Source organism: Parasteatoda tepidariorum, chromosome 1 (genome assembly GCF_982258835.1).
Source record: "Parasteatoda tepidariorum strain Cologne lab strain chromosome 1, Ptep-v5.0, whole genome shotgun sequence".
Taxonomy (NCBI): Eukaryota; Metazoa; Arthropoda; class Arachnida; order Araneae; family Theridiidae; genus Parasteatoda; species Parasteatoda tepidariorum.
The window spans coordinates 112,507,260-112,535,192 of NC_141755.1; the positions used below are offsets into that span (position 1 = coordinate 112,507,260).

The following is a 27,933-nucleotide window of genomic DNA, read 5'->3' on the forward strand; positions in this document are numbered from 1 at the left end:
TTCGAAAAAAGCAGAAGAGCAGGCGAATCATTCTTCATCATGCAATGCGAGCTCTCACACATCGACTCGAACAAAGGCATTTCTGACGGAGCGAAAGATCGAACTGATGGGTCATCCGCCGTACAGTCCTGATTTGGCACCCAATGACATCTTCTTATTCCCACACATCAAAAATAAATAACGTGGACAACGATTTTCGACCCCCGAAGAAGCGGTTGATGCATTCAAAACGCATGTTTTGGAGTTACCTCAATCGGACTGGAAAAAGTGCTTTGAAAATTGGTTCAAACGCATGCAAAAGTGTATTGATCATCATGGAGAATATTTTGAAAAACAATAAAACCAATATCGATCCTACATATTTGTTTTTTCATTATTAGGCCAGAAATATAAATAGCAACCCTCGTAAAAGAGGGGAGTTTGGAACCATTCGATGAAATTGTTTGCGGAACGGTTATAGTGAACGGAAATTTCGGTCCCTTGAAGGTTCACTATAGCGAGGTTTGACTGCAATATTACAATAAGGAATATTAACATAATGACATTGCTACTATCCTTCCTTATGATAATATATTGGTTACGCATTGGTAACAGTTTACTGATTACAGGTACTTGACCTGCAAGTGTTGCAATGTCAAACATTTTTTTAATTAAAAGACCTTCAAATAGGGTTCTACTTAAAAAATACCCTTTTAGACACAATGAATTTAAAGAAAGAAAAGCTTACTTTTTTAGAGGCTGATGCAGTCTGTTGAACATTCTGTACACTAGCTCTTCCTCTTCCAGCAGCTGCAGGCATGATGAGGGTCATGTTGTCGATTTCATGCTGAGAAATGAAGTTCTGTTCCTCCCTTCGGAAATACTGTTCAAATAAAGAGATCGATTGAACATTATTCGGAAGGATTTTTTTTTTTGCAATGAAGTGAATGTCGTGAAATTTTTATGCCAAGCGATTATCATGACTTTCAATTTAAATACAGTTATTGAAATCATCGATTCTTATTGCAAAAAAGTATAGGTTCAAAAGGAAGGAGAATTCCTCCATTTAGAAAATGTGTGCAGGTACGTATTTACAGATTTTTAGAATAAAAATAAATGGATTTAATCTACATTGAGTCATTTGTTAGATAAAGTCATGATTCTTCGAAAAATGTAATGAAAATTTAATTTCAGGCAGACAAAAAAAAAAAATCTCCGCAGTGTCAACAAAAATCAACTCATTTTATTTTGGTATATTACAATGTAAGCTTAGACGCATTTTTAAAATGAATTCATCTGTGTGTAATAGAGGAAAATTACCTGGCTTTTTGACCATATATTGAATATGTGTGCCACATAGTTGTACACAGATTCTGCTTCCTTGGTATTCTGTTTCAACCAATGAGCCCTGAAAAAGAGAACAACTCACTCAAAATGTGTAATCAGTATTTTGGAGAAGGGAATACCTGAAGTTTCAGAGGGGAACCAAACTATAGGACTAAATTACTTAATTTTGCTGCTGGTCAGTGGCGATCGAGCCGTAGTATTTTTCAATAGAGGTCAATTTTTCAAAAATTAAATATTTTAAGCGATTAAAAAACTTTTTTGGTATTAATATAAGGCATTTCTTTCGAATCATTCCTCAAAATATGGTAAAAATTACAAGGTTTATTTCTAAAATAAAGAACGCTTTTAAGAAGCAAGTTTTTAAAAAGAAAAAGTAATTTTCAAAATAATTCCATATTCATTAAAAATATCCCAAATTTTCGACATTCAGTTTTTTTTACTCCATTTGTCATATTAGTCGCCCTGTGGCCAGTGGTCACCATTGAGTTGTTCCTATACGTTAAACTTGGGAGGTTAACCGGGTTCGAATCCCGACGATGGCTGGTCGATACAAATTTCACACCGGGTTCGCACTGACCGCAGTGCTGACGTAAAATATCCTCAAGTAGTAGACGAATCGTGGATTAGAGTCCTCTTGCAATCAGGCTAAGAGCGGGAAGTTTTCGTGGTTTCCTTCACCATGTAACGCAAAGGCGGATTAGTTCCAGCAAAAAGTCCTCCCCGAAGCCAGATTTATCTCATTACTTGATACAGGAGTTTCCCTGTCTTCCGGATTGGGTTGAAAATGACAAGGCTACGGGGTTGAACATGAGTTTTCATATACTCAAAAATTGGGTCAGCTGTTCAACGACGGCGATAAAATAAAATGAAACTTGCGTAACATACATAGAAATGAATACCAGAGTCTTTAAATTCATTCGTTAATCACGAAACCTCTTTTTATCCTAAAAATCAATATGCCCACTAATATTGTCATTGAATGGAAGAGTTTTTGAAAAGATGAATTTTGAAGAAGTGATTTCTAGAATTAGCCATTCAATTGAGTACTTGTACTTTACGAAGACGAAAACCACACATGTGACTGGCAGCACCGGCTGATCGATTATAAGCAAGTCGAACTACATTTCTCCAAAAAAAATCTCAATGTGAAGTACAGTGGCTTATCACACCTTTCAACAACCAATCAGGATCGAGACACTATTGCAGGTATCCCCTTTAATGACAAAAACTCTTAAATTTTTAACCACGTCCGATTTATTACCAGTAAAGCAATTTCAAAACATGTGAATTTCTGTTCTTCCTTAACTTGAGAAGATTTCAAAGGGGTTTTCAGTCGGCACTGATGTAAAGTGCGCCAAAAGAATGATAACTTTTGATTTAATGATCGAATCTTCACGTTCTAAGACTCCGCCTTAAGGATTCGAGGAGGCGACCATAAATATGCTAACTTATTTGCGGAGACGATATTTTAAGTGGCGAAATCAGACACAAAAACGTATTTTCTCTGAATAAACATAGCTTTTTTCGATGAATTAGGACCACTAAAATTTTGGGAGTAAAACGACGACAAATTAGATTTTAAATTAGATTTCTCAGGAGCTAGTCTACCTATTACGGTAAAATTTTATAATTTTGCCGTATAAAATTAGATACTTAAAATTCAAAACCTTACAATTCAACATTTTTTTCGACTATTATTAAATAAAATAATAAATATTTACTAAAATATATTATTTGTATGAAATTTTTTTTGGATGAACAAATTTGCACTTATAATACAATATATGAACAATATATGAATAATACAATGGATGGTGTTTTCAATAGAAATGTAAACAATAACAATCTCGAGCTCGGCACCTACTCTTGTTCCGGTTAAAAAGTTTACAGCTGCTTATTACATGTTATTCTGATAGGCGATGTTTTCAAACGGATAATTTTGTTTTCAATAAAAGAAATAAATTAGATAATTTCTGAGCTCAAATCTGCCGTATTTCATTAGATATTAATGTTATTATGTAATTCTGGGGAGTTTGGAGTGAAAATTTGTTTTAGTTATTTTGTTATTTATTATTAAAAAAGGTGACATGGTTGCTAGATTTTGAATAACTCGCTTTTTTGGCAGTCTTGATTTGGCCTCTTTCCATTTGTTTATTACTGTTTGTTCGTGTTGCAAGCTGTGCGCCATCTTACGTTAGTGTTATCACTTTTAGTATTGTAAACACAAGTATTGTTAGCATTGTAAACATAAGTAATAAGTAATCAAATACATTGTTTGCAAGAATCTCAAAACACAATGATGCCAAATGGCTTTAAAATACAACTGAAACAGTAACCCGGAAATTTAGGCAGTCCCGAGCTTGCAGCGTTCCCTAGTGTAGAAAACACCATCCATATAATATATGAACAATACAATATCTGAACAATAACTGTGAGACAACATTTTTGAATTATCTTTAAAAAATTTCGAGATATGGCGAAATACGCGAAAAGTAAAATCAACATTAAGGAGTCCAAATTTTGGATCAATCTCCTAACTAAACTACGGGGACTATAATTTCCAGATTGCGGCTATTCCCTACATTTTGGGAGTTAGAAATCCTTGTTTATTCAGAGAAAATACATTTTGTGTCTGATTTCGCAACTTAAAATATCGTCTGCATTCATTAATTAGTATATTTTAAGTCACCCCCTCGAAACATTAAGAATATTTCTTGGAAGGTGAAGATCAAACGTTAGTGGTTCGTTTGGCCATCTGCTGCTTATAATACACACACAAGTATTTTGAAACAATAAATAGAAAATATAAAAAGGCAAGTTCAATAAAATGTGTCGTGAATTACCTTTGTAAATCGACGTACTTAATGAGGAGTGGGTAAAATGCATAGACGTCTCTCACCAACAAACTAAATTCCTGTTAATCAAAGAATGGAATAAATGATTGATTGTAAAATATTGAATCAATGACAATAGCAGCCATCATAGTAGGACAGAATAAAAGGTTTAAAAAAATCACATGTCCGAGACTACTTCCAAAACGACGACGCACTTAATTCTTACCTATAGTTTGATCAAGTATGATAAGGACAAATTTTATCCAAAAATTATAAAAAATAATTTCAGAATTACTTTGTTTGAAGAAGAAAATTTTAACAGTTTTCAAGTATAATTTTATTTATAATGAAGCAGCTTATAATAGTCGGAAATCAATATACAGAAGGTATTTTTAGTACACTAACTGAATAATCAATAAATCAGTTGTGAGAAACACGACGCAATTATGCTGTAAACTCATAGCTGTATAGCGACACTATTAAAGAACTTGATGGAAGAACCAGATGAAGGACATTTTTAGGGGAATTAATGAATTGGAGAAAATAACAAAGTACATTTAATGTAACAGAACTGTTTTTCCTTTTATCTTAACATGACTAATCCATATCAGATTTTAGTATGCTTGCAATAGTTTTATTTCAAATGTTGATCTAAATCATGTTGATCAAATTTTTCTGGGGTAAATAAAATAAAGAAAAGAGTTATTAGTCCCACTTTCTAATAAATTGGTAATAAAATAATTCGGATACAGCTTCTTTTTTTTCTGAAAATGTCCCTTACCTGGTTCTTTCACTAAGTTTCTCAATTTATATAGCTAAAATATAATATTTTATACCAATATTAGTATATTTAATACTAGTGTCATAACCCTTCAACGTTTGAGTTTATACATATTTGTCAGTGACAGCCATCTAAAGCCGAATTTGTTTTTTAAAAAGAATATTAGAACTTCATAAGGATTTTGGAACATGACCATTTCTCTATCTGGCCTTTGATTTACTGCTAAAATATTTATAAGTAGTGGTGGAAAAAAGTTCTTTTAATTCTAATCCATTAAAATATTAATACACTATCTCAGCTGCCACTGGAAAAATTATTTTCTGAAACTACTGAAAACCCGTTGTAAAATTCTTATCAAAACCAATTCGCTAATTACCATAATACAAGTAGTATATATTATCGTCAACGATACATATGAATTAAGCGTCGTATGTGAATGGCGATATTTTAATTTGAATGTTTTATATAAAAAAAAAGCACTTGATTGAAATCTCGAATTGATTTTGTTTTGTTATTACGAACTAAGAAATAAGGCTTTTGATCAACGCTTTCCCCTAAATTGACAATTCAGAGATGTGTGCACAGTAGGGTAATTCCATGTTTGCCAGCAGAAAATTAAAATAATAGTCAAAAAATATTTTGGAATTGCCCGAAATAAAAACAAGTGAAGTACTTTTTTGATATTGAAACAAAAACCTGCGTAAATATCGATAATATCACCATTGAATCAGCCAATAGCAGAGAAAAGTGCCTTCAATGATAGAACAATTAATTTTGAATGATAGGAAATCTGGGATAAAAATAGTGGCGGATGTATCAAAATGGTGTTTTGATGTTTTTTGACAATTCCGACGCTCCAAAAATATATTTTAAAAAAATATTCTAATAGTTATCTGCTAGATTGTCGGAATTCTATTTGTACTTAAATATAAAATCTAAATAAAGTAGTTTGTTTTATCTCTATTCAAATAATTGGTTTTGTAATTTAAAGAAATTTCAATGATGAATAACAACTGTTTCTCTCGCATCCAAATAACTGTTAGTAACTTCTTTGGGTACTGAATTGGTGATGGATCGTCTTCTGATTCAGGTCAAAATTACGATCTGTGGATGGGTCCGCCCTATAAAAGGGTGTGACAGAAGTCGAATTCTTGGCCATATGAGGCACCCCTTAACAGGCCAACAACAACATTATATCAAACTTGAAATTTTTTAACTGTTTGGGAGTCACGTCTGAAAGATTTTACTTATAATGAAGAAAAAGACACCGGTATCTCGTCATAGCCATAAATTATTAAAATGTTCTATATTTCACGTATTTTGATCTGAGATATAAGTATGAAAGATATGTTTAATAATAACTCTACGGGGGGTTAAGGAAATGATTCAAGTTGATATTTTGTGCCTGCAGTTTTATATTTTAATCACTTATATACTCGTTCCGCATAACTCGATTCAGTTTGGTTTATTTATCATAAAAAGTATTTTTAATAATTCTATTTCAATCAAGTTTTATTCATTTATTAACAGTAAAGCATTTATTTATAATTATTTCGGTATTTATAGCAAAACAAAAGGGAAGTTTCTTCGGAAAAATTAATTTTCAAGGTATTTTTTGTCATAATTGTTATAAAAAGTTTTGCCACGTTTTTATAAATGATACTTGAATACTGTGCTGCTTTGACGAGAACTTCTCCAGATTGAAACAGTCTGTAACAAGTGGAAGCCCATTTCTAATGGGGGTGCGAAGTAGGTAAAAAAGGTGGTTTATTGAAGGCGCGACCGGTAAGATTAAAACAAAACTATTCCCCTATTCAAAGTGACTTTTCCTCAGTACCATAGTGCTCCGAGAGTAATTCTCCTGAAAGTCAACACAATACGCTTTGATTGAGTGGGGTGATCTTCTAAGCAGGCAAAAGTGCACTGAATGACGTTAATCCCGAAACGATAACTAATACTGTAGAAGTTATAAACCCAGAAAGCGTGTAACCTTGTGCCGGAATTTTCCTTTTAGTGTCACGAAAATGCTTGTACTAAAAACCTTTTTTCAATGAAGCAAAAATACTGCTGAGCATACAAGACTTTGTGAAAAGAAACCTTATAATGACCTAGATTTAAGATTTTAGGTAGGATTTTCTTCACGTTTGAAACTCCAGTCAACCTTAATTTAAGGTTTTAATATAGAAGGTTGTTTTCCAAGGTTTTGGATGAGGGCAATGTGCAGATTGTCACAGATCTTGTTTTAAGGTTAAGAGGTTTACACGTAAACCGCATCACAAACCTTTTTAGGTTTACATTAAAAGATTTTTTGCTGAGTGAAAATAAACCTTATTTCGCTATATGGGAAAGGTACCATGTACAAAGAACCTATTGACGCATCTAAACACTGCATAAAGAAGAGAATGCCTAATGGTAGAGAATGATGATTTTACATCTTGGAGCTGTCCTTCGATTTGAGAGGTGTCTTCTGTGGCTGACTTCAAATAGCCTCGCATCGCTTCTTCTTTATGGAAGACAGCAACTCCACGAGAACCAATTTTTTCCGCCAATGGCAGCACAGGATCTATCAAAAGTTCTTCAGAGGAATTTATCACAATCTGTCCAGCATGAGCTGAAAAAACAAACAAACATATATTGCTTTGGAAAAAAATCGATTAGAGATTTTTTGATGCCGTCACATCATATAACAGATAAGATTTTACAGCTTTTTTTTCTTAATTTTGATCAATATACAGTCAAACCTCGTTATAGTGAACCTTCAAGGAACCGAAATTTCGGTTCACTTTAACCGGTAGTTCACTATATCATACTGCAAACAATTTTAACCCATTTGTACGTACTGCTCCCTTTTTTTACACATCTAAATAAATGACCCAGAAAAAGAAATACAAAAATGATTAAAAAACAATATGTAGTCACAAAAAATGTGCTCATTTTTATTTATTATAGCTCTTGGTCTTGCGTTTTTTTTACAAAAAATACAAAAATGCAAATAATTTAGGGATGGCTCTTACTTAGAGATGGGAAGCTGAGATAGAAGAAGCGAACACGAAAAAAAAATGCTTATGGCTAATAAGCACTTGATGGCTCCATAGATGGCTCCATAGATGGTTTTAAAAATCTGTATATGTATTTTATGTAGAAATTTCGAAAGTACCAAAAAATGAAGAAAATAAATGAGTCTAAGACCGAAAAAAGTTCATAATATCCAATTTCCTCTCTTCTTTCGGTTCACTATGTCCACAAATAATAATATACGTGTTTAGCAAAGCACGGGAGCGAACATTTCGTCCACTATATCCGGGAGTTCACTATAAACCGTGTTCACTATATCAGGGTTTGTATTTGATTCATGAAACTCTAAGAACCTTCATATGAACAGAATATCATTTAATTGAATATATTTTTCAATTTAAACGATGTGTTTCCAATTCAAGATATTCTGTTCACACAGCAGGCACTAAAGCGATATTTATTTTGAAGAGATATAGCACCCAAATGAACTGAAAGAAAAAAAGAAATGTTGCACCCACCTGCAATATTAACCATCCACGGTGCATTATCTTCCCCGACAGTTTTTCTAATTAAACTCAAAATGTTTTTCAATAGTGAGTTGAGATGATCAGAAGTCACCATAGTCACATGATTGCTAGAAAATAAAAGAAGTTCTTGAAGTGATTAACGAACACACAGGGGGGGGGGGGTTCTCGAGAATTTTCGGGTTAATCAGTAACAAAGTTCATTGACATCATAGAGATTGAGAATCGATAAGCACCCTATTACCGAAAACGTGATCGTACACGGCTAGTTCGGAGGCATCTAAATTATGGACTAGCTGTTCATGCGTAATGCTGGGTAGCATGAATTCCCTTACATTTACGTTTTCTAATGATTATTGAAGAACATTCAAATAAGGATTTCAAAGGAGAGAATTTTCCGAGTTTGCCAAGTTAGTTGCCAAATCATTAAGTTATGATGGAACAGCTATCCTTTGGCCTATTCAAAGGATATTTTCACAACATAAATCAAGGTAACTGGAGTAAATAAATGTTTAACCGCTTACCTTACAAATTTTTGAAGAAAAATAATGCAAAAAATCAACCTATTTTTTCTTTTATTAATAAATACAGGGAACTGAAACAAAACATAATACAAGTTCTTAGTTGAAAGTTTAATTTTTGTCTGCGTAACAAATATTTCATTTAGCATCCGTTTACTATCCCAAATGATCTGGGGCCAATGAAAAAAGTTAAATATGAGTCTTTGCATATGTTCACATCTTCATCATCTGAAAAATCATCTGCATTAATTTCATTTTCGTTCTTGAACGCCATTTTTTTTTACCCCTTTTCCTATGTAAATTCCACAACCATCGTATGTACAATTGCATAAAACATGTCTGCAGTCCCACCAACAGCAAAACTCCCAAACAAATATTGGCAAACTTCCAATGACTGCAGATTATCATTATATTTTGTTTTGCCTCCGGTCGAGTAAAAATGCGATAAAACAAAACGTATAGACGAATTTTGGTATGCTCGATTTTATTAGAGATAAAATACATATTTGTAATACCCGCGGTTAATAGAAAACTGCTTTGTAGAATAACATTAAAAGCCATAATTTGCTATGCAATTCATATGATGTACTTGATCTTTCCTTACAGTTTAGAGACCATGAATTGAAAAGAAATGTGATCTAGGTACACTTACCCGGATTCGACATTCACACTGTCAGGGCCTTGACTCCACCAAAATGGTAAGTAGCTTGAAGGAAATGGAAAAAAATTTTTTTTTTGTACTTTAACAAAATAAAAATAAAAAATAAGGGGTACCCCCTCAGATGCTTTGAAAGGAATACCTGCAAAGCATAGGGATGATAACATCTATAACAGCCGGCGTCTCTGTATATTTTCCACCATTGACAAACTTCTCAACTTGCTGCATGAGATCATCTATGGTAGGCATGCTGGACTCCAGTTCGGCCATGACAGCCTGAGCTTCCAGAGATGTCTCCTGGAGTCGACCATGGATGGAGTACTGGTTGTGTTTATTGAGCATGGGTTCTAGGAAGGCGACCGGAAATGTACCAGCAAATGCACCCAGGCAATTGCCTAAAGCTGCTCTGTGCCTGAAATAATACCATCACTCAGTTTAATTTAGTTTTCAGGAAATTTTTCTTCCTTTCATCAAGATCATTTCACCTATGAGCTTTTATGAAAATCACAAACCAACAAACACATTTAATCACTTCAGTCAACATTTTACTGTTTTGTAATACAGTCAAACCCCGTTATAGCGAACATTCAAGGGACTGACATTTCAGTTCACTATAACCGGGAGTTCATTCCATCCTCACTGCAAACAATTTTAACTCCTTTTTCCGAACTGCTCCCCTTTATGGCACGTTATTTAAATAAATGACCCATCAAAAGAAATACAAAAATGATTAAAAAACAATGCGTAATCACAAAAAATCCGTTCACTCTTATTTTGAAGTTATACTTCTTATGCGACTTCCAACAAGGTTGCGTTAAACGTTTAACGCTACATTTTTATTGGCCGGGAAATCACGTGGTAGTTTTCCCTCATTCATTTCCATATTGTTTTGGATCTCACTAGCATAAAAGTATTGTTTTTCTATAAATATTTTTTAGTTTGTTTTGATACACATATAATTTAATAGGGTAGTATTTTGTATTTTCAAACTTAGTGGATAACAATTGTAAAAAATGGGTGAAAACAATCCCACGGACAATGCGGCGGATTTAAGGTTATGTCAAGGTAGGTCTCTTGTGAATATCCATTGATTGTTAGGTTTTCTCTTCTGAAATTACATAATGACGGCATTCACATACAATATTAATACAAATACATTTTCCAGGGCGAGACGATGAGGCAACCACAAGCACTTCCACTGGTTCAAGAGGTCCAGGAGGGAAAAATGAGCAATATTACCGTGATTACAGAGCACGGAAGCGAGCGGAGCAGGAAAAAGAGTCGTTGAATAGAACTAGTGATCCTTCTACGACTGCTGATTCTTCCACAATTAACGTCGCAGGTTGCGAAGTTTAACTTCTTCCGCGCGGAGGGACTCCACGCACTATTTTTTTTTTTTTATGACTCTCGCCTTGCGTACAGAAAATTTAGAGATGGGAAACTGAGATAGAAGAAGCAAACAAGAAAAAGTGCGTATGGCTACATTCCCCTCAATAGATGGTTTTATCGGTATATATGTATTTTATGTAGACATTTCAAAATGATCAAAAAATGAAGAAGAGAAAAATCAGTCGAAGACAGAAAAAAAATCAGTTTCCTCTCTTCTTTCGATTCACTCTGTCCACAAAAATTATTATTATGTTTGTACTGCAAGGCACGGGAGGGAACATTTCCTTCACTCTATCCGGGAGTTCACTATAGCGAGGTTTGACTGTACTTTTGTCATTTGCATCGTGACCTAATTTGCATTGAATAACTGCTTTAAAGAGAGGCAGGAATCGGTTATTGTGAAAAACTGTTCGTGGTTTCTCAATCAAATGAAGCTGCATACTAACCTTAGACATGGACCAGTTTTGAAATTTCAGAATAGGGAAAAGATTTTTTTCTCCTTGCTCCCTTTCTTCCCCCCCCCCAGATCTGTTCACCTTCTTAAGGAGCAGCTGTTGGTTGAGCAGGAGAAGATTTTCGATGTCCTCAGGCGATGAGGGACCTGGTGTAGGATTTCCTACACCAGAGTAACAACACTGCGGTTCCATCCCAGGTTTCGGTTTGAAATTCACCCTGCTTCTGGTCAATGGGAAGTAAAGGCAGGTAGTGCGCAATCATTACATTGCCACAATCACGCGAGTGGTCACGAAATGGTGAAGCTTTAAACCTGATGAAAGTATGAACTGTTGCTGTAATTTTTTTTTGTTAGTAAGATTGGAAATAAAATAATGTGCTTATTAAGTTTTTTTTTTCTCATCGTGGATTTAAATTGTAATGGACTTCAAGCTAAATGAAAAGAATCACGTTTTAACAACAACAAAAAATGGATACACATGAAGCAAAAAACTCATTGTGTATAGAAAAAAACATTTAATATGTTAAACAATGACTTAAACTAAAAATAAACATTCGATAGCGAAAATATGTATGACTTTAGTTGAAGAAGTAGTGGAAGATCTTGGGAGGTACAAAGTCATCTAAAAGTCATCACCAATCAGTGATGTTTGAAAACAGTTGTCCTTTTTAGACAGTAGTCATACATATTTCGCTACATTTTTATCCCTAAAACTATCTTTATGTGATTATGGTCCATTGAACTTACAACATAATACTCATCATTAAAAAAAATCATCAATCAATACAGAGAAATATTAGATAGTTTTCGAAATATGGATTTATAATTCTTCTCCTACAAATGAAAAACAACACATATTACATTACTTTTTGAAGCAGAGGCATCAACCAGCGTTAGTTCACAAGCACGTACACACGCACATCTTAGACATACAAATATAAAAAAAACCTAAGGCTACTTATTATAATTCTGACTTTATAACTATAATTCAGACTCCATTAAACATAACCTAGGATTTAATAACAGTAACCCATCTTTTACATTATAAGAATTATTTTACCTTAGTTATGATGTAATTATCAACAAACTAAAAATTGTGGAAAAAAATGGTGAAGTCATTGAATGAATTTACTTTTTATATTTTTAAGTAAGTTTATAATCGGCATTAATCGCGTGCCAAATCATTGAAAAAAAAATAATGCAAAAGGATTCTTTAAAATGAGGCAGTTTTCTAACGTGTCTTGCATTTGAAGATTCTCATAGTAGAGTCCTTTGTATTTTAAAACAAAAATATCAATAAAAATAGTAAAATAATGACAAATAAATAATATCAAGTAAATAATAATAAAGAAATAATAAGGAAATAAATAATAAGGAAATAAATAATATCAAGTAAATAATAATAAAGAAATAGTAAGGAAATAAATAATAATATCAAGTAAATAATAATAAAGAAATAGTAAGGAAATAAATATCAAGTAAATAATAATAAAGAAATAATAATAAAAAAATAAAATAATACCTGTTCAATTCCGTTTTGATGAATTTTCTAAAAAATGAAACAAAACACAAAATGAAGAAAAGATTATAAAATGAAGATAATAAAATCATTCATTCATTTCTAGAAAAAATGGTGCATAATTCTGTAAAATAATAAATAAAAAACTGCATCATTTACATTCATCAAAATTTAGTTACTTTAGGTAGTATGAATGCTTTTTTTATGTAGTTTACCACTGAAAAAGTATTCTATAAAATTAAACAAAGCCTTCGGAGATACTTTTAAACAAACACAAAAATAGAGTTTCAAAATTTAAACAAAAATCATTAAAAACTTCTCAATATGAGCATTTTAAGTAGTGTTTTTATACTGCGCCGAAAACAATTCATTAATTTTGATGTCAATCGTATTTGAAAAAGTCCGATTTCAATATCTTTTAAAGTTCAAAAACCTTCTCGCCATTTAAGTGTCCTTATTTTAAAAAAGAAAGTTCTGGAAGGGGTTTTCCGCAAATGTTATTCTGTCTTATAAAACAAATTTTAATAACGATTATCTGCGATATTAAACTGGGCAGCAGGATGTGATGGCAATATTTAAAAGGAGGAGTTGCTTGGTAAAATTATTAATATTTAGTTTTGTGGTTTTTTAAAATCCTGCTTGTGGGGAGAGAAGTTATCGACCATGCCAACCTATCAAAAGATTGAATAGAGTTAGCATAACTTGTGAATTGATGTTTACTAATCGTAGTGATACTTACGTCACGATACTCTCCCACCAGAATTTTATCAGGAATAGAACGGATACCACTAGTGCCGTATTTGCGAAACACCGGGAGAGCTGGATTAAGGTCACCGGATTTTGAACGCTTGAGGTGAGATCTTTATTAAGTTCACCGAGTTTTTTAGAGTTTGTCATGAGAGTTGTATTAAGTTCCCGGTCGTGTGCATGGTCTCTCTTGTGTTATTATTAGCAGTCGAATACGTGCAGAATTTTGTTGTGTGTTATTGAGACTGAGAAGCAACAGCGCGAGGAGGACAATGACGCGAGTCAACTGTTTAATGTGTGCGTCATAGAAGGGACGTACTTTTCGGATAGGTAAGTTCATATCACGTCCGGGTCACCCATAGTAGTCGTAAACCCATGAAATTGGGTCGGCTGTTCAACGACGGTTATAAAATAAAATAAAAACCTTCATCTATCAAAAAATAACCCAGCCACGACGGCTTAGGGGATGGAGCGTTCGCCTTCCAATGAGGAGAACCGGGTTCGAATCCCGGCAATGGCTGGCCGATGTGAATTCCCCATCCAGCTTGCACCCACCACAGTGCAGATATGAAACATCCTCAGTGGTAGACGGTTCATGGGTTTGAGTCCCTTTGCCGAAAGGCTGGCCGTGGGAGGTTCTCCTGGTCTTCTCCATGTAACGCAAATGCGGGTTAGTTCCATCAGAAAGTCCTCTACGTTAATTTCTCCCAATACACCAAGGGAGTACTGGGAGAAATACAGAAGACAAGGAGTTCCCTTGCCTTCTGTATTGGGTTCAAAATTACAAGGTTAAGGAGTTGAACATTAGTAGACATATACCCAAAAATTGGATCGGCTGTTCAACGACGGTAATAAAAAAATTTAAACACAATTATTAGAAAAAAAACCTGTTTGTTACTCGACTGTTTAAGGTTAAATGGGCATTTATCATTCTTTCATTCCAAAAGATAAAAAAAAAACTACATACACTTTCAACAAATAAGATTTCTTTTAGCAAGATTAAAGAATATCGTAATGAATCAACACCTCCTAGAAAAGTGTATGCCTCAACCAACACCTCCTAGAATAAAGAAGGCCTCACCACGGATCCATTTAGTTGTCCAACGTTACGAACATAAACTGCGCAATGGGGGGAAATAGGAGAGGTGCCCCTACGTTCGGGTTACTAAGCTGAGCAGAGGGGGAAATACGAAAGGTGTCATTTCGTTCGGACTACTAAAGGATCGAGTTTCTTGCTTACGGTAACCCGTGCTGAGGCTTTCTTTCTTCTAGGAGATGCTGAATGAATACGAATTTTCTTTTTTAAAAATGTCTATTCTACCTCTTTCATTTAAAGTAGCGTTGCTTAGGGTAATAAAAAGATTCCTCCTTACCTACTATTGCTCAGATCAGCTTTTGTACCCAGAGTAAAAAGACTGTTTAATATCTTATAGCAGGCAACTTGAACTTCATTCACTAAAATGGAACAACGATCAAATGTAATGGAATATGGGAACAGGATTTTTAACGGCGTGTAAAAAGTTTATAAATGAAGGAGTGGCAGCGTACACAGAGAAATTTCTTGAATAACATGGGATTATTATTATTTTTTTAATGGCAGGTAGATATTTTATTTGTGTAGGTATTTTATTTTACTGTGACGTTTGACATCCTCAGGGATGTTTCCCTGAGAATATATAACGATAACCTTAGATTATATTAAAGTTTACATTAGAAACAGTTTTCATCCCCCTTCAATTATTATAGTTTTAAAAATTTTGATGTAAATGCTAAGATTTATATTTGGCAACATCTAACCTTTAACTAATCTCTAAGTATCTAATCCTTTTCCCTTTTATTTTTGTTGTTGTTACTTTAGACATTAAGTCAAGCGCGAGCTTATAAAATTTAAATTCTGAGAAAGAGAAACTTTTCTAAAGCAATGGATAAATAGTTATAATTTAAAGAAAAAAATTGCAAAATTTTTAAACAAATAGGAGTTTTGCATAAAATTACCGTTAAAGTTGTAATTCAATTCGTTTTTTAACTCTGTAGTTGCATTTCAGCGAACAGTAGATCGACTCACTTGCTTTGTTTTCTTCTTTTACTGCGAGTTTAACAGTTTATAATTCAGAATCTAATAAACGAAGCGTTTATTTTATTCCATCGAACATTGCACATATTTTTACACACTTTCATAATTTCAAATTGGAGCAAATGGGACAGTTTGCAAATACATTTTGCATATAAATATTTTTAACACTGTCGAGTTTTTTTTAATAGGAAAAGAATCTTTTGATTCATTACTATTTCCAGAGGTATCCGAGAAATTTGCGCCTGTTTCACTTTAATTATTTTCAGTATAGTTGATATTGTCAGGGATGTGAGTTATATCACTCGCGAAATGTTTCTTGCAAGACATATTTGACCATTAAAGAGAGGCAGCACACATGTTCGTCAGATCTGAATAAATAATTTAACAGCGCAGAAAAAATGAAACGAAACCATGAACGGGAAAAGAGCGGCTTGCTCAACACTGTTTGTGGAAATCGCGGGATAAGCAGCGGGAGGGTTAAACTGGGAATTTGTGTAGCATCAAATAAGACTGTTTCAAAAAAGATTAAACAAAAACATATTTACACAATAAATCGAATCCGAATTCATTAGCCCCCAGGTGGTCGTACAGTGCAGTGAGTACGGGTAGGAGGACAAGTTGGATGTAATTAAGGGAAGACGATGTTTTCATGGTTGTCCCTCGAAGTAAGCTATATTTTCCTAGAGACAAATTTGAAACAAGTTGAGCCAAGTCATCTGCAGCCTGGTTGAAAAATGTAAGCATAGACGTCTTCACGAAGTCCGGACAATTTTTAGCTATTGTTCTGCAAACAACAAAATAGAGTGAGAATCTCCAACGCATTGTTGGGTGTAATACATGAACCACTCTATCAGAAGAATTCATTGCTAGATTATGTAATAGGTTTTAGTGTAAGATTCAATCAATGTGGTAAAAAAATTTAATGTAATAACAGAATAATGTAATTGTTAAACATAATAATTTAGTATAGTAATAGGACAAAGTAACAGTGTTGCTGATTATTATAGAAAGAGAACTCAATACAGAAGTAGAATAATATAGAAAAAAAAAGTTCAATAGAGTAACATAGCAGGAAAAAATTAATACAGTAGTGGAATAACATAGAGGCGAATTTTATTTATTAGTAAAATAACATTAATTGATTATCATTATAAAATGATAAATTAGGAAAATTTAATGTAGTAATAAAAATAATACGGAACAAGAATTTCATGGAATATAGCAAGAAAATTTAATAAATTACTAGAATATTACGATGGGAAAATTCATTATCGTATTAGTATAGTAGTAGAATATATAGAAGAATTTAAAGTAGTAGCAGTAAATAATTAATTTAATGCAGTATAATTAATTATTACAGCAATGGAATATATAGGGAAGATTTAATGTAGTACAAAATAGAAAAATGTTTAGAAAGGAATAAAAGAAGTGTTATGGTTAGAAAACTTAATTTAGTTAAAAAATGAGATACAGGAGAATTTCGTGTAGCTAAAGTACGATAATTTATTATAGTAGTAGAATATTGCGGAATAATTTAATACAGTACATAATAGAAACATGACATATAAATAGACTTTAAGGTGATTTCGCAAATTTATGTTAGCTTTCGTACGCAAGATTTCATTGATTTTTAACGAATTTGTTATGAAGAATTTCTGAAAATACCTTGACACAAGAACCAATTCGAAAACTTATATTCGTTTTAGCATTTTGAAATTGAACTTGTTATATTTACAAAATTAATTTTTGCACTTTAAAAAACAAGCAAAAGTCCTTCATATTTTCGATGAACTCATAAAGGAATTTAGGTGAATTTTCGATACCTTTTTATTCATTCAGTTTACTGGTTGCACGAAAATAATCTTAAAAAAAAAAAGTTTTTTTTCGGGCTAACTTATGCAGGTTATTCAATAACACTATAAAAATACATTTTATTCCTCCATCAACATTGATTGTTGGTCAGGCTTATAAAGATCACTTTTTATGAATGAAATAAATTTGGTTCTTGATAAATAGAGGTCAATTAACAGCGTGAAAACTACCAAAAAACGAACATGGCCATAGATTAAATGTTCGTCGTATTTCAAAAGGGTCGAACACTTGTAACTGAAGAAAAAAGTAGGTACATTTTTGTTTTTCATTTTCGTTTATTGTAATATGCGTACTAGTTGAGATAGTGATTCTAGTCATTCAATTGCGCTGCTAACTCAGCGTCAAAAATGAACATTAAAAAGAAAAGATTTAAAACTAAGACATTAAAATAATGCTTACTTTGCATCGGTTGCTCGAATTAAGACCTGCAAGCACTTTACCGATATTCTAGCATCAAATCCAAAAACACTCATTTTTGAACGTAGAATACCGGCTAGTTTGCAGAAAAGGCTAGAAAAACAAAAATTAGAATATGGAATTTTTTTATATAAATTAGTAATACACTGTAGTCAAAAAGAAAAGAAACCCAGATTTTTTGAGATTCTGTGGGTTTTTTCTTCATGCATATAACCCTTAATTTTCCTGATCCTGAAAGCTACGTGAGAAGGATCTTTTTGAAAAAGCACAAAAAACGATAATACTATTTTCATAAAGTTAGGAGTAGAATTTTGATAACAGTACCTTTTAGAAAAGGTCTGTTGATTTAACTTAGCAATGAGTTAAATTCAAAATATAAACGAATTGATAGTAGTAATATTTAGTGGGTACAGTTACATTATTTAAATTAGTTAGAATCAAAGCGTTGTGTAAGTAGTACATAGTTAATTCTTTTTTATTGAGTCGATTCTATATTTATTACTAAATTTTTATTAACTTGTTTGTGATGATGGAGACAAGAAATCAAATTTTCAAACGCTCTTTGTGTACTTAAATCTACTAACATTTCATGCTTGCTAACATGAGTTTTAATCCTATTTTAAACGCTGCAGGCACAATATATCGCGATATTATCACCGAGAGGAGTTATCGTCCATCAAAATGTCGACAATTTTAAGATTATCTAGAGCAATAAAATTGAGATTGACGTGCGTGCTTTACTATATTACAAGTTGTAATCATTTTCAAACCGCTAAACTTATTCTTATTCTATCACTACCAGAAATAAATCGTCAAGTCAAATTTCGATTATTTTCCGATTGGTCAGTATTCAAAACTCAATTAGAACTTTGTGCTTCCATTGCAAGTTCCAATTGTTTTTTGACTGTAAGCAGGCCATTTTCTCGGTAAATAGAATATGCCATCCGTCACCCAATCACTTTCTAAGTACATCAAATGTTCCTAAATTTTAACTGACCCTCAGTTCCAGAAGTTATAATTGTTTGTAGCTGTGCAAGCAATTCCACTTTCCATCCTTATCAAACAAACACCCATAACTAAACTCAGTGGCACGACAGCACATAGAGGGCCAAGGTCTACTGTGCCCATCTCAGTTTTCTTGATCTTGGGCTTTCGGAGGGCAGGAGCAGATGTTCAGGTTATGTGGTCAGCGGAGCCCCTAGTGATTAGTTCCCAAGCATGGTTGCTACTCATTTATCGACCCACTGAAGGGATGAAAAGCTGAGTCAACCTTGCTCGCGGCCCGAGGATCGAACACAGGAGCTGCGGCACTAGAGCGCAAAGCACCGCAGCTCAGCCACCGGGCATCACGCTCAATAAAAAACTACGTTTTAATAATAAGTCCCGAGTCTTTTAAAAATGGTGCACCACATTTTTTTTTTTTTTTTTTGCTCGGACGATTCTAAAATTATTTTCTTTTTCTTAGTTCATTTGAAAAAAATGCAGTTTTTAAAATTTTTCTTTGAACATCGAAATGAATATAATCGGGATCCATTACCGAACGAGCGAAATTACACTGTACTGCCCCATTTTTCTTAACTTTCAATTTTCACTTAAAAAAAAAGAAGAAAATCTCACCTGGCTACCATTTCTTTTTCTTTCACTGTAGAAATCCCAACATTTGAAGCTGTAGCCGAACTTGTTGCAGCCGCTAAGAAAAATGTACGTTGAGAAGAAAAATACTTTTCCATGAGGGGTAGCACCACCTGCAATTAAGTATGTATTGACTATACTTTATGTCCCCACTCATCTTTGACAATGCTTATAAAGGTTTCAGTTCATTGGTTTCTCTATATGACATAAAGATTTCGGCAATACATAAGTTACTGGCGTGATGAGGAGTTTTTCTGAAGCCATGGTAACTGAGAGGAGAATAGCTTATTCTATTTACAAATAGCATTCTCATTGACAAGAAAAACCATTAGAGAGAATCCTTAATTAAAAATCAAGATTTCTTCGGTTGTCATAAAATTAATAAAAGTTAAATTATTTTTTTTAACCAGAATAATATTCCTTTACACTTGATTTAATGACATTTACTTCTAAAATTTATGTTTGTTATTTTTTGCTCTTAATGCATTTCTGTTTTTTTATTAATATCCCACATTAAATGTTTAAAGCTAAAAGCGATGTTCTTTTATAATAGTCATTTTCTGATACCTTATTGCCATACCTTATTACCATTTTGTGAGAAACATATGTTTTGCAACTTATCAACCATTTTAGAATTTTTAAACAGCAAATAACTTAAGAAGCTTCATGTGCAAAACTGAGTATAGCATGCTTATCCGAATAAAATAAACTAAATTATATACATTCACGAATTAACTTTTCTCACTAGTAAATTATATCTTGGGTGGAAAAATATTTAAGGCGATCTTATCGCAATTAATAATTAAATAGAAATTTAAAGAAAACAAAATTGTGAATCCAGTTAGTGACTAAGCGAAACAATTAGGTTTATGTTTTATCTCAGTAGAATCAGAAACTATACGTGTGGAACCAATTCCATGTTAATACCAACGAAATTTATAATTTTAAATTTCCATGTTTATTAGCGAGAAATACGGGGGAAGTGGGGAGCGAAGCGACCAGGAGAGAGTAAGATTTCCCTATTTTGCCCAAAAATGTATATTTTCGGATCCCTTACACAAAACGTAATTCAAGAAGCTGGGTTTTTACAGATTAATACTACTATGTACCATATCTACTAAAATTTGTCATTTTATCACAATTGTAGCCTGTAAAGAATACACTAGTGTGTAAAGGATAAACAATGTGGCCCTACAGCTTACTATGTATGTATATATAGAGTGTTGAATAGTGTTCAAATTAGGAAATTTGAGTTTAAAATACTATATTCATTCATGGCCCTATATATCCTCTTATTATTGACTCATAATATTCAAATTGAGTCACGCATTATATTACCGGGTACTAGTGCTCCCTATCAGAGGAAACTATTATAGGCCAATTGGGAGGGCCCACAACTGAAATTTAACCGCTTCTGTTGTACTAAGTTCCAAATACGTTAAACGAATTATTATTGGGTCATGCCAAACGTTTTCTCGTGAAGTGAAAAGAAGATTCGAAAGTGAAAAAGATTTCTCAAATGGCGGAAATGCAGCGGCAGTTAACCCTTTGCTTACGGTGTACGCTGTTGTACCATCACTTGTGGTCCATACGTTGTTAACAGCCGTAAGCAAAAGGTTAAAAAAACTATCTATGGAATTTACCTTGCTGAAGAATTTAACGTCCCGCGTCGATGTCTTGAAACTGTTTCGCCTGCTGTAGTTTCCACTTGGCTTCAGGAGTTTCATGCTGATGGCCGTGATGTCCATGTACTCTATCAGTTTCTCTAAGAGAGAGGAAGCAAACCTACGCTCTTCAGCAACGGGTGTGGAGGCCAAACCTTCATCCTCCCTCGCTATTTTTCTTCCGATTCTAGCAGAGTGTGCAAAGTCAGCATGGTCGGTATAGAGGCCTAGCCTGTTGTTCGTTAGCAAAGGATATTTTTTTTTGCAGCATGCATTTTTAAATGCCAGCAAAATACAGAGCATGACCAATGAAGGGTTGTTAGATGAGTGGATTAAAGATGAGGAAGATATCATCACGATTGGGAAAGTTTAGTCAAAAAAAAGTGCAAGAATGGCAGTTATTTGGATCAGCAATGTAAGAGTTGAGAAGATGTAATGAAAAAAGGAATTCAGTTGCAGAAAAAAAGCCGGTCATTTTCATAGAGCAAAAAAGAGAGAGGTTATAGCGGGGGAGAAAAGGAAACAAGAAAACTGTCGATTAGTTGGAATAAAGAAAGTAATAAGGCAAAATTCAAAAAATGAAGTATAATACTCATGTTCCCAATAAAGGAACAAATCCAACACCAAAGTCACTTTTTGTATGAAAGTATGTCTCCTTCAATACATTTTCAACGTTTCATTTAAATGACATAATGGGAGATATCTCCGTTTCTTTTTTTACGACACCATACCATACCATCCATTAAATATTCAGTTGATTAATGGTACAATACATTCCCAGGGCCAAATTATGAGAAGCATTCATAAGATTCTATGTCAAATCTTAATGATCAGCTGATACTCTATACAGCTTTAGAGTTTTTACGACACTGTTTGCACTTGCTTACGTTGCTGTATCAATGGATTAAATGAGACATTATAAATTCGATGATAGGATAAATTAGACGATGTATATTATATGAATGTAGACTATTTATTATATCAGGTATTATATTAGTATATAATAATAATGAGACCCAATTAGTAGACAGACTGTAGTTTAATAGTTACATGATTTGCACGAGTTTACAGGCAGTACTTTTATATTTAAACATACATGCAATGGGTTTTTTATTCGGAAGATGTTTTATATATCTTCCATGTGTATTTATTTTGAACCTATTGCATGACAATGTTAACCCATTGACACAGGAAAGTTTTTGTTTCTTTTTTATTTCCAATGAGCTGCATTATCGGTCTTGCCGATGAGCAGACCTAGTGCTTTCTCCAGAGGGGATATCCACTCTTTCAGGACCACCACAATGGGTGAGATACCGTTGGTCATGTGAATTTGGACGTCTAGTTTCTGCCACACTAGATGGCAGCACCAAAACTCTATTTGGATGCTAAAGTGCACTAGGAATTTAATTTTGCCGGAAATGCCAAGAGCCAATAAGGCACTCCAGAGATCTTTTACATGCCGCATAATCATACGACATGGCCGCTGAGGATTTTCTGCATCCCGAAAATCCGGTGTCTGATCGAACCCGCAGACTTGGGCTCAGAAGGCCGACGACAAACCAACTGCGCCACCCAGCCACAGATACAGGAAAGTAAACAAATGCAAACCGGTTTCAGTCACATAAAAACGATAAAGCTGTATAGAGTATCACCTGATAATTATAATTTTACATAGAATCTTATAGAATGTCTAATAATATAACCAGGGGCTGTATTTCATTGATACAATAAAATAATCTTTTAAATCAAATGACAGCTCGATTTGTTCCCTTTTAAAAGCCGTACACTCATTTTAAAATCCAAAAGTAAATGTTTTAAGGATTAATGAACGACATTTTGACTGCCATTTTAAATTAGCAAAACAGAAATTTTAAATTCCCCCAAAACATTTCGCATCAGTAGTATTTCTCTAAAAATGAGAGTCATTTTGGCTGTTATTTAAAATTTCCAATACAACAATTTTAAATTCCCAAAACAAATGTTTTAAGTACTATTTTAATTAAACATTAAGGCCACTTTGGCTGTCATAATTTCTTTTATTCCAATTACCACAATCCCACAAAAACAAAATTTATAAACATTCAACACTCAATAACAATAATTTCATTATCAACTTTATTTATTTTTTACAATGTTAGCATTTTAGTTTCATTCAAAACACTTGCCATCAATTAAATAAAATGCTTAAAAATAAAAAAAATCAAGCAACAACATGTCATGACACAACCAATAACTATCATGGACTCACAACCATGCAATAATAACAAAGCATGCTGGGATCAAGATTTTAAAAAAAAACATTTTATGCACATGGAATTTTCATCAATTTAAAATCTTGCATAAGTTAAAAAAATAAATATGTATCAAAATAAAATATATATTACACAGAAAAACAAAATCAAAAAATTCCTCCAAATAACTGAATTATCATTGTAACTATAACATGAACTTTCCAATTCATTTCGCTCAAACTTTTTTTCTCTTCATTTAAAATTCAAACTCTTTAAGAATAAAAAAAAATTATAATACCGATCTATTCAATTATCAAGTAACAACAAATATTAATGAACTATTGTAAAAATTATTTTTTGTGTAAAATTTGCATTCTTTTAAATAAATAACTCTTTTAAAAAATTTCTTCATCTTCAAAAATATACTACAAAAGTTAAATAAAAAGCAAGAAACAAAAAATTTTCACATAAAAATGGCATCAAAAATAAAAGATGTTTTTTAACCAAAAATTAAAGAAAAACTAAATCAGTTTAATTTTTTCTGCTTTTTTTTTTGTTTTATTCATTTTATTGTTAAAACTAAATGAGGACGATATCGCAATCTAAATACTTATGCCATTTAAACTAAATTCCAATTATAAAATAAAATGGAAACACAAATGTAGCATTTCATATATCTAAAAAAGATCTAATCTAATAGAAGCGTTTAACAAAGCTTTGGATTTATCATTAGAACTACAGAAGAAAGTTAAGGAAATTTTTAATTGAAGGTACTTATGTATATATATGAAGCTACTATATAAATACTATATAATTGAAGGTACTTATTCTATTTCATATTAACATGCTTCAATACATAGTTACACACAATACATTTAAACAGTATTTTAGTAATATGAGAATAGTATTTACACAAGTTTCGTTACTTTTCCTTGCATTATATACACTTTCCAAAAATAAGAAATTTTAAAATTATTCAACATTAAATGAGGATTGGCTTATTTAACACTAGAAAGACTGAAACTCAGCATATGCCTATATTGCCCGAAATCAGTCAAAATGACTGCATATATGAATATATAAATGACTATATATATATATAAATGACTATATATATATATATATATATATATATATATATATATATATATATATATATATATATATATATATATATATATATATATATATATATATATATATATATATATATATATATATATATATTACAGTGAATGTCCGAATTCACTGTGTAAATGGTGACTGGTGCACGTTAAATGTGTCGGGTCACAATGTCATCCTTGTTCCCATGACAAATCGTACCGTTGGGGTACTGAACTGGAGACGAAACGTTTTCTGGTTCAGGTCAAAATTACGATCGATGGATGAATGAATGGGTACGTCCTGTAAAACGGGTGTGACATATGGGTGTGGCAGAATTCGAATTCTTGGCCATAGTTGGCGACTCTGGAAAACAAGAAGAATCACACCCTCTCTGTCTTAATGGCCACGGACAACAACAACCAGTTCGTATGAGCCAATTGGGAGCGTGTGTTACGTACTAGTAGCCATAGTGCACAGTAGAGCTGCTCCATGGTCCATTGGCAACGGTCTGAAAAACATCTCTGAGGACGTTTTTGCTCATCTACAAAGTGGATGTATGGATCCTCTCCCTTGGTACCCCGACGACCAATGAGCGAATTCGAACACTTTATTGTAGAACAGTTCAAAGAGGACGGATATCACCCACCCTCTGTCCCTTCACTGGCTGTTCAAAGTAGTCACCCACCCGCTCACTGACACAAGACTTCCGTGATCTACTGATATCAGTCCATTATGGGACGCACTTGTTTTTAATGTTTAAAATGAAATTGAAATTGCAAATAAAAGTCTGATCTGATAAACTACTTTCTCTGTACGACGTGGTGGTTTCTTCCTTACAACGAATTTTCCTTTTAATTTTGCATCGTTTTTCAGACATTTACCTTTCTCATTTTAAAAAAAAAATTATTTCCGACGTTTATCTTTTCGAATTTTTTCATTTTTGTCGAAAGTTGGCACGTTAGTATAAAGAATAACAACTAATGCGACTTTTTAGAAATGAGCAAAGAACCGTTTTACGATTCTACAGATGAAGACATTTAAATAGACAAAAGCCGAGACGGTGAGTGTGATTCACAAAAAGACAAACTAAATAAAACCACGTGGGATCGATCACAGCTTTTGTTTTTTTTCCTTTGGAATTCAATGGCGTCATAACGACGTTGCGAGTATAGTAGGGGGAGAGAGAGAGGTTATTATTTGTAATATGAGTTTCAATATATTTTACCAATCAATGTATCTGGCCTATCTGCGTATTACCTGGATTATTATCATTTAATGGACCCAATCATAGGTCCTAATTAGACTGCTTAAAGGTGATTCTGCCAAGGGTATGGAGCGCTCACCTTCCAATGCTGCGAACAGGGTTCGAATCCCAGTCGATACGAATTCCGCATCCGGCTTGCACCGACCACAGTGCTGACATGAAATAGCCTCAGTGGCAGACGGATCTTGGGTTAGGCTAACCTTGGAATGTGCTCGTGTTCTTCCTCTCCATGCAACGCAAAAGCGGGTTAGCTCCATCAAAAAGTCCTCCTCGAAGGCAAATTTCTCCCAATACTCGATCCATGAGTTCCCTTGTCTTCTGGATTGGGTTCAAAATTACAAACCCATAAAATTGGGTCGGCTGCTCAGCGACGGTTATAAAATATTTAAAAAAAATCCACTTTATTACATCTTTTGACTTAAAGTTTTTTTAAAAACAAAATTCCTATTTTTAATTCATTTCTTAACTTAAAATAATAAGAAAAAATAAATGTATGTATGCTAGTTCAAATAAAGATAATATAAAATACTTTTTTTTAAAAAAAAAAAATAGAATAGTTATAACCCCGAATGAAATGATTTCAAAAATATTTATTGCAAGGTTCGCTTAAAAAAAAAAAAGACGTACCTGTACACTTTATAGCCTTCGTATTGTAAATATTTCAAATATTCTTGCGAACGTTCTCGATTTTTTCGTTTTTCTTTGTCGGTCAATAAATCATACGGAACTAATTGTGGATGAATGCCACCACCTAAAAAAAAATGTTTATAGCATTATGTGTTGCAGAAAACATTTTTTTTTGGAAAAGGCCACTGAATGAAAAAACAAACCTAAAGCTTCCAGTTCTTCTTTTTTCTTTTTTGCCCACATATCATGCGCATTTTCAGCCAATCTTTCAGACATGGTCTATAAGAATCCATTAAACATAGATTAGAACATAAAAGAATGAACAATACTGATAACCCCTCCAGGACGGCAGAGGGAGCTGCAGATTTCATCTTAAGTTGAAAATTGAAGAAATAAAGAGCAAGCCTAAAAAAATTAATGGAAGAAGCAAAAAGAAAATTCGTTTTTTATAAATAAATTTACTCTGTTACAATTTGAATCAGTTCCTTAATAAAATGTGTGCGCAAATCTGCAGAGATATAAGACTAAATCATACCACTCTTCGCATTTGAATTTTTATGAGTCACAAATCGCTGACATTTAAATTACTTTAATAATAAAATACAAACATTCTTCTACTTATAAAACAGACATCATTTCTAATCATTCAGTTCGCAGTAAACACGAAAAATTAATTATTTTCGATTGCAAGTGGTGTGATTTAGAAAATCAGTTATGTAATGCCTGGTTTGCCCGAAAGAGGGAGCTAGGGAAAACTTCACCCATGATCCTCTCGGATTCTTCTGTAGAACGTTTTGTTTACAAGTAGATGTGTATATGTAGTACGAAAATGTTGTTTGATATTTGTTAGTGTTGTGTTTGTATTTTTTATATTAATTAAAATGTTATAAAAATAACATAGAGAGCTAGCCTGGTTTATTATAGTGGCGGCCCACCTATGGGGCCCGAAGTCGTCATTTTTATGCCTTCGGTCAAGAACCGAAAATAGTGATGTAGTGCAAATTTGCATCGCTTTCGTTTTCGTCATGATTCGTTTTCAAAATAGTTTTCGTCGAAATACCAAAGATAGGTAAACGTATACCTAAATCTGTTGCTCTTATGAAGTTCTACAATGTGAATACGTTCAATAAGTTAGGTATTTCCGAATTAGAAATCCGAAGCGGGGATTTCGAAAATAATGATGCAGAATCAAACCTGCAGAAATTAATGCAGAATCAAACCTACAATTATTAAAATATGCAAGTAATGTTAAATATTTAAATTTTGGGCCGGCCGGCCAA

At 33.1% G+C, this 27,933-nt stretch overlaps 1 protein-coding gene across 13 annotated transcripts in view; it reads right to left on the bottom strand.

The window, feature by feature from the left end:
• The window catches only part of RyR (Ryanodine receptor), a 286,011-nt gene that overhangs the window by 88,929 nt on the left and 169,149 nt on the right, over positions 1 to 27,933 (bottom strand). For 8 of the 13 annotated variants that reach the window (XM_087150444.1, XM_087150445.1, XM_087150439.1 and 5 more), the window contains 15 exons: positions 26,857 to 26,932; positions 26,654 to 26,777; positions 21,407 to 21,659; positions 19,749 to 19,876; positions 18,114 to 18,224; positions 16,388 to 16,626; positions 15,142 to 15,223; positions 13,025 to 13,051; positions 9,802 to 10,071; positions 9,654 to 9,707; positions 8,475 to 8,590; positions 7,374 to 7,552; positions 4,170 to 4,240; positions 1,300 to 1,387; positions 728 to 862 (listed from right to left, as the gene is read on the bottom strand). In XM_087150444.1, the coding sequence (XP_087006570.1) occupies positions 728 to 862; positions 1,300 to 1,387; positions 4,170 to 4,240; positions 7,374 to 7,552; positions 8,475 to 8,590; positions 9,654 to 9,707; positions 9,802 to 10,071; positions 13,025 to 13,051; positions 15,142 to 15,223; positions 16,388 to 16,626; positions 18,114 to 18,224; positions 19,749 to 19,876; positions 21,407 to 21,659; positions 26,654 to 26,777; positions 26,857 to 26,932 (1,953 nt within the window). The remainder of the gene's footprint in view (positions 1 to 727; positions 863 to 1,299; positions 1,388 to 4,169; positions 4,241 to 7,373; positions 7,553 to 8,474; positions 8,591 to 9,653; positions 9,708 to 9,801; positions 10,072 to 13,024; positions 13,052 to 15,141; positions 15,224 to 16,387; positions 16,627 to 18,113; positions 18,225 to 19,748; positions 19,877 to 21,406; positions 21,660 to 26,653; positions 26,778 to 26,856; positions 26,933 to 27,933) is intronic. The other 5 variants (XM_087150450.1, XM_087150438.1, XM_087150437.1 and 2 more) reach the window with 2 other exon arrangements.